Below are 11,214 nucleotides of genomic sequence, written 5' to 3'. Positions count from 1 at the left end.
TTTTAATTTTGGTCTTGTTGATACAGGGGCTCTCATCGCTGAAGCAATGTCTATCGTCGCAGAGAGCACTTGTATTTCATTTGAGGTGACAATCGACCTGAAATAAACCAAACATAAATCCTTGAATCAATAAAGCGTGACATGCCTCCTTAACTATAGACTGTAGTACTAAAATATTCTGCAGAAAACGACACACGAAAAATAAGATAATGTAGTGACTGGGAATTTACAATATACTAATGTAGTTACTGAATTTCCCAGTAGCTTGTATCTGCCTTCCATGCAAATTTCAAGTTTCTCCGATAATATTCACCCAAATCCCCAGGAGGTTTCCAACGTAACACAAGCTGTAGTGATATTCAGCAACCGAGGAGCGACGTGCTGGTGCTCGGCTGTAGGATACCAAGGACCTCACAATCGTGCTCTCATATTTACTGCGTGCTCTCATATTTACTGCGTGCTCTCATATTTACTGCGTGCTCTCATATTTACTGCGTGCTCTCATACTTATTGCGTGCTCTCATATTTACTACGTGCTCTCATACTTATTGCGTGCTCTCATATTTACTAGGTGCTCTCATATTTACTAAGTGCTCTCATATTTACTAAGTGCTCTCATATTTACTAGGTGCTCTCATATTTACTGCGTGCTCTCATATTACTACGTTTCCTCAAAATTTATGTAATGCAAGATGCTAATTGAAATCAATTTATATTTCGAACTCAAAGCTGTGTCTTTCTGATGAGAAAATTTAGTTAAATATTAGATATCGTACTCATCTGGTTGATAAATTCGACAATATTTTTTGTATCCTTTTTTTAGCAGTAGATAATTCTTCTTCAACAAACTGAATTATTTGGATAAACTGAGACTATAAACTTTTAAGTTGGACCTCACCACACTTTCATGACGTCACAATCAAGTATTGATTGGGAACAACCTAATATTATAATAAATATAAGGAATATATAAATAAAAAATAAATTAACAACTTTAAAGTAACATTATTTACTTATAAACTGCAATTACAAAGGCCCTGAAAAGTTAATTGAATTACAGGTGAGGGTTAACTACGGCAGAGGCTGCGTGTGGAGAGGCCGCGTCATGCATGAACTGCTGCACGCCCTGGGCCTCAGACACGAGCACTCGAGACCTGACCGAGACCTCCACATCGCCGTTAACTGGAACAACATTAAACCTGGTAACCGCTCTCCAGTCCTTGGTCAAGTGATGGTTACTGGAGATACCAATCTTTTAAATGATAAAATATAAGAAAGAAGTAAATGGAGCAACATTAAACCTGGTAACCGCTCTCTAGTCCTCGGGCAAGTGATGGTTACTATAGATACCAATCTTTTAAATGATAAATTATAAGAAACAAGGGAATGGAGCAACATTAAACCTGGTAATTGGTCTCCAGTCCTCTGCTAACTGATTGTTATTCTATATACCAATCTTTCAAATGAAATGAAAATGAAAAAGGAAATGGAGCAATATTAAACCTGGTAACCGATCTCCAGTCCTCGGCCAATTGATGGTTACTATAGATACCAATCCTTTAAATTAAAAATATAAGAAACAAGTAAATGGAGCAACATTAAACCTGGTAACCGATCTCCAGTCCTTGGTCAAGTGATGGTTACTATAGATACCAATCTTTTAAATGAAAAATTATAAGAAACAAGTAAATGGAGCAACATTAAACCTGGTAACCGCTCTCCAGTCCTCGGGCAAGTGATGGTTACTATAGATACCAATCTTTTAAATGATAAATTCTAAGAAACAAGTAAATGGAGCAACATTGAACCTGGTAACCGCTCTCCAGTCCTCAGCCAACTGGTGGTTACTGTAGATACCAATCCTTTAAATTAAAAATATAAGAAACAAATAAATGGAGCAACATTAAACCTGGTAACTGTTCTCCAGTCCTCGGTCAACTGATGGTTACTCTGGATACAAATCTTTTGAATAAAAAAAATAAGGAACAAGGAAATGGAGCAACATTAAACCTAGTAACCGCTCTCCAGTCCTCAGCTAACTGATTGTTTTCCTAGATACAATCTTTCAATTGAAAAAAATGGAGAAAAAAGTAAATGGAGCAAGATTGACCCTGGTATAAACGTCTTACAGTCCTCGGCAAACTTAACGAGTGAATACCATTAGCGACGAGTAATTAGAGCAAACTCAAATATGATACATGCTTTCAGGCCTCGGTCTATTGAAGGTAACTTTAGATTCCAGCCCTTAACATGCGAATAGCTGTAGTGGTGAGTAACATGCCTGTAGACAAAGAGTTAACGACCCTTAGTAGCCTTTACATCTGGATTAACGTCGCATTTACGTAATGAAATTTTACGCTATAATTTCTATTCATGATCTATTGTCGCTGTAGCCAGTACACGGAGATGATGTTAACTGTGCAGATGTACACGATCTAAGAGAATTAATACGTCAACGGCTGCAAATGATGCAGCGTATAGTTCTAGTGCCTTCAGGAACCGTCCCTTGAGAAACAAGCCAACCTTGTTCACAAATTTTAGTCTCCAAATATATAGTTCTATGTGTTTATATAATATGATTAGTAACCTTTTCCGTAACCTCAGGTTCTAGACACCATTTTCAAGTCGATAACGGATACACGTTCTTGGACATCCCGTATGACTTTGACAGCGTCATGCACTACGGTCGCAACGCTTTCGCCAAGGTGAGGCTTTATGAATGACAGTCATTCCAATAAGAGTGCAAAATAAATGTTATTACTTATGATGCTATGTTTACATGGATAATTCAATTTACTTAGAGTATTTATAACGATGCACGAGACTGATGTAGGCAAGCAATCATGGGCTATCCTAGCTCCTTGATTGCTATAGCTAACAGTAGTACTATGATCATATTAGAAACATATCTATTAACAAATCTGCAATCTCGCACTGTTAGTAATAAAGTTCAAGCCTAGAGAACAAAAGTTTTTCGAACAGCGAGTGTAATTTCAAACATCTGTCGAGTCATCTGTCTCATGATTACTATACTGTAGAATGTTTTGCTTTACTCTTAGTTTCGTATATTTTCTTAGTAAAAACTTCGGTATTTGGTTTTTACTCCTAGAACTCTTCTGTTGGAGTTCTGACCGCTCTCACCAGTCCTACCAGACCTCTCGGTGGCGCTGTTCTCACTGAGCTGGACCGTCGACGCCTGCAAGTCCTTTACGGTTGCTACAATGCCATGCACTGAAATCTAAAATCTTTATCATTGTTTAATTTCGTTTTAAACTACCCTCTGCTGTCATATGTTACCAATAAATTGCATTTAAATCTATGTAAAATACTTTCCAAACTTAAATATATAGCCTCAGATATCCGAAATCTGCAAGTTGTGTTTTTAATATATAGTTATTGGGAGAGCAGGTTACAAACTTCACTGTCCATATTGCTGCAATGTTTAATTGAGGAGGTCCTAGAGTTCCAAAGCATTCACAGTTTCTTGGTCAAGCTGCTGGTCTTATTTCTTCGGACGCTGGTCTGGTAAACCACGTTGCAGCCGCAGTCAGCCCGTCTAGTCGTCAATGGCCAGAGAGGGACGAGCTTAATACCACCGAATGGCAGAAAAAGAACTCGTCACGCAACGTCAAGGAGCCTCTCGGCTCCGACGTCTCGCGTTCGATAGGCCCCAAAAGAATACGATCGTCTAGTAGTGACACAAAGAATCTCGCGGTATTCCTGTTAGGCCGTCCCGCTCTTTTATTGCCGCCATAGACGCAGGAAGATTGCATTTGCATGGATACTCGCCGGCTCCCTGGGACCAAGATTTGCCAGCGCATTGCTCGTTGTGAGGTACAGCCAGATTGTCAAAGACCGATATTTTCGTAAGTTGTACCAAGGAGTTCAAATTATCTCTATATTATATACTTGGGATTTTGGTTGCAGATTGTCTATGATGTAATAATATTTCGTTTCGTTTGAGGTGACGTCAAAATATCTCAGAGACGAAATCAGAAAGTGAAATCCATGTTTCAGAAATTGAAATCAAAACATACAATTCGGAACTACTTTATAACCATTTAACTTAGACATATTTTGTACCAAGAATTTCATTTGATATCGAATAAATTTACACTGATTGATCGGTGAATGTTCTGAATGGCTTTAAACTTCTGAACCAAGGTTCTAAAGCCCTAATTTCTTGTTCTGCAAGTGGCAAGTGGTTATCACAACTCCAAAAAATCATACCAGATACTAAAACCTCTTCAAGGCCCAGCGTGAACCACCCCCTTCCCCACAGAAATGAGCCCTGCATCGTGGTCATAAGTTTGAATTAAAAAGACCAAACGCTTACAAAATATAAAATCCGTTAGGAAAATATTTCTCTTACGGCCTCCCAGGCGCTCGCTAATGCCAAAAGTTCACTTCATCTCTCCGAGCTTCGGCATCTTGGCGGCCCATACGGCGACCCTAGAACAGCTTCGCTGGTCGCCTCAAAACATTACTTAAATATACGTCCGAACTTTCTTGCACATTCCGGGAAGATGCATGTGCATGATTTTCCTGATGTGAACCAAAATCCTGAAAGATAGTCATCGGATAGCTTTAATCTATGACAATAACCTTATTATATATTTATCGAATGCAACGCACACCACACTTTATAATTGAAGAAGAAACTTTGCATGAATTATTTAGTTGTGATGCTCAGAAGCTCTTTATAAACGGAATAAATTCGAAAATAGTTTTGAACTTCTGTTCAAGATTAAGCATATTGCAATACTGTATAGCTGTTTTGATATAAATATGTCTATAGTTGTATTTAGAGTTTTCGTCAACACCCGGACATGATATTTAACATTCCCGGGCAGAGGTAAGAAATCCGAAAAAAATTGCGTCCGGTTTTGTACTTTATTAGTTTGTACTTAATAAACGGACACAAAAAGAAATGAATTACATGACCGAATATTCTGAAAAAAACGCCAGCCTCGTTTGGTTAGGGTTAGGTGTGTATAAAACACTTCTCTAAGTTACAAGACACCTTTCTACTGAGGTTAGGTCCACCAGGTCAAGTTCGTTTTCCCTTTTTTACAGTTTTATAAAGGTCATTGTGAACAAAAAATCATAGTCCGGATAAGTGAAACTCATTTCCACTAAATATAGGTATAGTTGTTTAAATATAAAAACATTCCTTGATATGTGAAATATCTCAGCAATCATTGCATATAATTTGATATTATATTGAGATATCTTCTTCTACTAACTATAATTTCTGCTTTATTTCCAAATTCCATTCAAATAATTGTAGAAATGATAAAAAATAATAATGATTTTATTCAGTGATTGAATATTTTTGTTCAATTTAAAGCCCTACTTAATGAGCGGAATAAATCGGCAGACTCTTTATTGTTGATACTCTTTGCACTATAATGTTTATACGAAGCGTAGCATAAACTCTCGAGAACGAAAGCCGTTGATAATGACTTCAGGATGAAATGGAGTGCACACAACTGACCTAAAGAGAGAACAATAAAAAACTTTAGTAGGATGCTGAGAGGTTAAAAAAGTAAGGTAGCCGATTTTACAGTAATGATTTCCTTGCAGTTAATTTGCAATTATAATAAAGTTAAGAAAGACATCCCTGAACAAACTTTAAGCAAAAGTTATAAAATGTTCAATTTATATTCTATTGTTTGTGAAGATATAACACAGAGTCGTAACATTAGCAATAATTTTTGGACTTTAGATTCAGGATTAGAGCGGCAAAAACAAATTTTAATATTATCCCTAGCATTAAAGTGTTATTTTTCTTAAATTTATAGCAGCTACCATATTATTTTTTGTTGATATCAAGGCTCCACTTACTTTTTCACCAAAATAATTAATCTCATACAAGAACATGTTTGGGAACTGTGTAGTTCTTGAAGCAACCAATATCTACGTCTGAACATTCCTTGAACGGGTTAGACATTCACCCGAAAGCCCCTATAGGCAAGTTCGACTCTTAACATTTCAACGACCGTCCTGGTATCCTCAACTTCTAAAAGCGTCTGCAAGATTCGTTCCACGGGATGCTTCCAATGGCACCAAATTTCCGGCCTGGAAGAAGTGCCAACAAAATGAACTCGTTCGCTTCAAATCCCCGGAAACGACCAATGTAACCTCCGGTACGCCAGTTGTTGTCTTCCGCTCGCTCCAGAGAACAGACCGAGTATTGCTAAACGCGTGAAGTTAGCTCATATTATACAGCACTGAAACGTGGAGAGAATTATAAGGACATAACAGAGTTTAAAAATTACTCTTTCGTGAGTATTCGTGTTGCTACAATTTACGTGACTTGCGCGTTTATCGATGAAAAAGAGTTCAAGTGTTTCTGACCGCTGATATTTTCGAAGTGAAAATTATGAAAAATGTGAAATTTCGCTGATCGTATGTTGCTTGAAATAAAGCCAGCTTCTATAACTAAATAAAACTAGACTCAAATCACGGCATGACTGCCCGTTTAGCAACGTATGGGATATTACATGAAATTTCTAAATAATCTATCTGATAGCTTTAGTTCTTACTAAAAAACTTCGCCTCAATGTTTGCCAAAAAACATTAACTAATATCCATTGTTCAAAACAGAATTCAATTTAATCCTATCGAGATTTGTCTCGTACGTCAAACATCAACTTGATTATTGACTCTGAATAACGAGCAGACCGAATAAACTTATCGTGATTGTTCAATTATAACGCAATGCACTTAGCAAGTAAATAGAGAACATGCCATTTCAGTAATTCCAATACAGCATCATATGTTCCAATACAACATCATCAACTTCTAAACTTTCTTAAGATTTTGCTCGAAATTATCACTTCGGAAGAAATCGCCAAATGATCACAATCGAGTCTCCCTACATATTAGCATTCAGAGCATACAGCTGCTGGCTGTATTACGCAGTACTAAAATCCCTGGTATAAATTTCCCCCTACGCAACGTGACTCTGAAATAGTCCATCTTGCAATCAACGTCTCGCTCGTCTTGAGTCAATCAATCGTGGGCCGTCGTGTTCATTAGAAACCGACTCCAACGAGATTCTGATAATTGAATCACGACCGAAGCTGAATTCTCGATGGATTTGCTTCCAGCGACTACATCTTGCAAGATGCTTGCCAAGAAATTTGAACGATGGTAACTGGAAGCTGAACATGTGTATATAGTGTTTTGTTTATTAAAATCGTTCACATTTTCAAACTGAGTCCATGTAAATTTGCATACGTGTCTGGTTACTAATTTAAAAAAATATTTGCGTAAATTTGATGTAATAATAAATTTGATGCAAGTTTTTCTTGGTATTTCAGTTGAACAGAACTGAGCGGTGGTTGCCTTTATGCATGCAAAAGAGAAGGTGGCAATGATTCCATCATAAACCACAAATAGATTGATTCAGCGTGATTAATGTGCTTTTTACGATATTGTTAACAAACAATCTTTTAAACTTCATTTCTCTTGTTTTAGAAGCATGAAAAAAATACTATCATGATCATTAGTAACATGCCTTCATACTGTTTATTCGTTAAGATTATACTTCGATCACTACATAATTTACATTACGAATTTCGTCAACACGGAAAATTTTCTATTGAAATTATTGCGAACGTAGCGTCAGTCAAAACTTCTATGAATATCTCGAAGTTATCATATTTCAATCCAACTCTAATCTTTCATTGACAGGCAGGCATCTTCATCTTCACCTTGCAATATGTATAGTGGGGATATAGTGTAACCTCATAGAAGCCCTGTGAAACCTTTCCAAAAACGTTGAAAGTGTTTTTAATAAGCTTATCGTTATTTTTTCCGCGTGTATCTAATGCTAAGGAAGTTTCTCAGCCATCTTTACTAGGGAATTTAGTGCAGTTGGTTACTGCAAGTGAAGATCTGAGATAGAATAAATATTAATTTTTTACTAAATAAAATAAATACTATTATTAATAAATATTAACAAATATCAAATATTAAATTTTTATTATTAATATTATCAGTAGTAACATCATTATAGCTGAATAGAGTATCGTTGTATTGCTAACATGAGCAGCGTAATTCGATTAGTATATTTACATGATTAACAAGCTTGTGCTGAAGGCATGTTTTGCGTAGGAACTATACCTCTTCACCTCTTACAAAGATCATAGCCTGCTGAACTTGACGTCACAGCAATACTGTAAAACAAATAACATTGAACCGCATGTGAGCGCACAACCATGGACCCTAAATTAAACTCATAAATTGGCCCTTGAAACAACGCCTACCCTATGCAATTTTCATAACACAAATAGCACGTTCGGAAATCTTAGCATGTGAGTGATCCGTAGAGTTACCACCATCTGTGGTAAGCGGATGGTTTATTTAAACGTTTATTGGTATTTTTAAATGTTTATTTGTGCGCCTTTGCACGATGCAAGTAATATTAATTAACGTAAATCAGTAGAACGTAGGTGTGAAGGCAGTCGGCCACTCTACGCCCACGATCAACTATATATACCGCGTCCTTAAATCGCAAGCAAAACAATGTGGATTTTTTGACTTTGTAGTAAAGAAATTTATTGTATAGTGAGATTAAGTTGCCGCTTATTTTAAGTTAAAAGCTCAATTCTACGACAAATTTTGATGAAATCTCTATAAATTAATTCTCTCCCACAGTAATTAATGGTTAAATTCACATCCGAAGTTCTTCACACGACTTTTTTTAAATTTTGTAGCGCATTTTCTCATTTATGGAAAAAAGGCGCTATTGTGCTCGTCATGTCCGTCCGTGACGTCCGTCCGTGACTTCACGTCACGGACGGACGAGAAAATGCGCTCTATGTCACTCACTGCAGTGAGTACTGAGTTATAATTTTTTGTATGCTGAGGACTCGTTCCCAACTGGATAATTTTCAAAATTTCATTTCATTTCCTTGCACTATTTGTTGATCACAGTAACTTGAAAACTCGTTCGTGAACTTGCATGCCCGTTAATTAAGCAACCAATACAATTTGGCAGTCTGGATAAATCGAAGAAAATTACACGTTTCCGTATTAAGCAGCAAGACGAAAATTAACCTCAATTGTACGAGTCAGCTTGGAGCAACAAAACAGTAGTCCGATATTAGCGTCGCTCACGTGGAGCAATCAGGCCTTATTTAGCAATTTCTCCGCTCTTATGATCGTTTCAGATGGCTTTTGTAATTGCGAGCTGTAAATCTTGCTCCATTTTTAGCAGTAATGCCCTGCAATCGATGCCAAATTTGAGATTTAAGTCGGGTTTCTACGAGTGAACTTGTTCATCCGAACTCTCATTAGTTTCTCTTGTTTCTTATAGAGAGATAAAGCTCTATGATGGGAGAGCATTTGGGTATAGCAAACACAAATGCGCGAAAGAATTTGGTAAACACAATTACACAATTTACTTCAGGTTATGAGTGCGTTTTATATCAGTATCATTTATCACAAAGTCCGCTCGGAATGTCCATGGACCAATTTTTTCGATTACATTCATTCTTGATTTTTCAAAGTACACAGATTCTTAAATGTATGATATCTGAGAGCCACTAGCCGATGCAAGATGAGATCTTCAAAGTTTCTATTATTTAAGGGCTAATTAAGTTACTTTAGGAGATTTTTCTTTTTTTTCGAATGATACTTTGAGCAACAAGATCATGAACTATATAAAGTAAAATAAATTTACACATCAATATTGCACAATCAACGTCGATAAGTGCTCAGTTTAATTCTCGAAGACTTTAATTCCATTTCTATTCATTCCTGCACTCCATGTCTACACGCAAATCACACCTAATGTTTCATCAATATTTATGTAGATTCAACTGAATCTTTCCCCCGAATATTCGACACATCTCACAACAAACATACTTTTCAAAGTAAGCGGATGCTCCTGTAATAATGCTGCCTAAATGACGCCATCTGATCAAATCTACGCCATCCAATTTGACTGAATTATTATTACCAACCAGACAGAGTAAGCTGGAACACAAACCACAGTCAAGATCAATGTTTAGTTCTTTCAACTTAATATTGTTATCCAGAATATATATACATACATGCATTCTCAACAACACGAATCTGAAATCTTACAGAAAAGCATAAAAAGTTATTTTTTTCTAGAAAATTCCCGACTTTTAGAATGAAGCAAATGATGCCTTCAGAATTTCAAGAGTGTCTGCATCGTCGCCACTCAAATCGCTTATTGCCTTAGCATTGCGAAGAGGCCTCCTCCGGCTCCCCAGCCTCCTGCTCCTCACGAGGCGCATTCTGACTTCTTAGAGGCAACGAGACATTTGCAATTCTGCAGGACTTACTGATAGCACCAGACCAAATCCTCCGTAATTGTTTTTCTGGGCCAGGAATTTTGGGAGGCTGTTGTCAGAGGCCGTTTCGTTGTTGTACATTTTAAGGAGAATTCCATTGGACAATAATGATGTCATGTCGTCGCAACCATATAAATATACAGTCCATTATTGTCCTTTATTAAAAATTTTAATTGTGTTTTTAGCTGGCCTCCAAAAAATAATGCGACAAGCAATATCACGACTCATGACATTCACTCGTATAATTTAATGATGTTCTTTGACCATTTGGAGGAAAGTAGAAATTTAAAATATAGTTTAATATTATTAGTAGCAAACCTTTAAAAATAGTACGACAAGCAGCATCGCGAATCCGGAAATTACTCAAGAATCTTTTTCTTTTCCAAGGAGTAATGTGATCCCAAATTAAAACTTCAGCAAATTTTTACTAGTACTTCCGCAAATAATGTTGATGCTACCAAAGATACTAATAATGCCAGTAATAATAATAATAAAATAATAATAGTAATTTGACTTGGCAAGGTGGCTTAGTGGTTAAAGTTCAGAGCAACCAAATTTGAGAAATGAGTCTCGTGTTCTAGACTCGCTTCAAGCTGAGAAAAATTCTGAAAATTTAAGAATCGGTGGCCGAGCTGATTGCATGATATTCAATGCTGTTGTCATTATTATTATCATTAATCATAACTCGTAAAAGTGTTCGAATATATCAAACCATTTAAATACGAAAAGAAAAAGTTGCCCTACGAGTTTCTGCAGACCAAGCGATGGGGTTTGGTAGCCAAACCAAGCGATGGGATATGGTAGCCAGACCAAGCGATGGGATATGGTAGCCAGACCAAGCGATGAGATATGGTAGGCAGACCAAGCAATCTTATATGGT

At 36.8% G+C, this 11,214-nt stretch overlaps 1 protein-coding gene across 1 annotated transcript; it reads left to right on the top strand.

The window, feature by feature from the left end:
• Nucleotides 1-1,045: 1,045 nt before the first annotated feature.
• LOC108678552 (low choriolytic enzyme) lies at nucleotides 1,046-3,291 on the top strand. The gene is made up of 3 exons (XM_018167005.2): nucleotides 1,046-1,202; nucleotides 2,605-2,705; nucleotides 3,110-3,291. Exons 1-3 carry the CDS (start codon nucleotides 1,106-1,108, stop codon nucleotides 3,233-3,235), a joined length of 324 nt encoding a protein of 107 aa, XP_018022494.2. The 5' UTR covers nucleotides 1,046-1,105; the 3' UTR covers nucleotides 3,236-3,291.
• The last annotated feature ends 7,923 nt before the right edge of the window (nucleotides 3,292-11,214 follow it).

Source organism: Hyalella azteca, unplaced genomic scaffold (genome assembly GCF_000764305.2).
Source record: "Hyalella azteca isolate HAZT.00-mixed unplaced genomic scaffold, Hazt_2.0.2 contig16984, whole genome shotgun sequence".
NCBI lineage: Eukaryota > Metazoa > Arthropoda > Malacostraca > Amphipoda > Hyalellidae > Hyalella > Hyalella azteca.
This window is presented reverse-complemented; position numbering and strand designations above follow the sequence as displayed.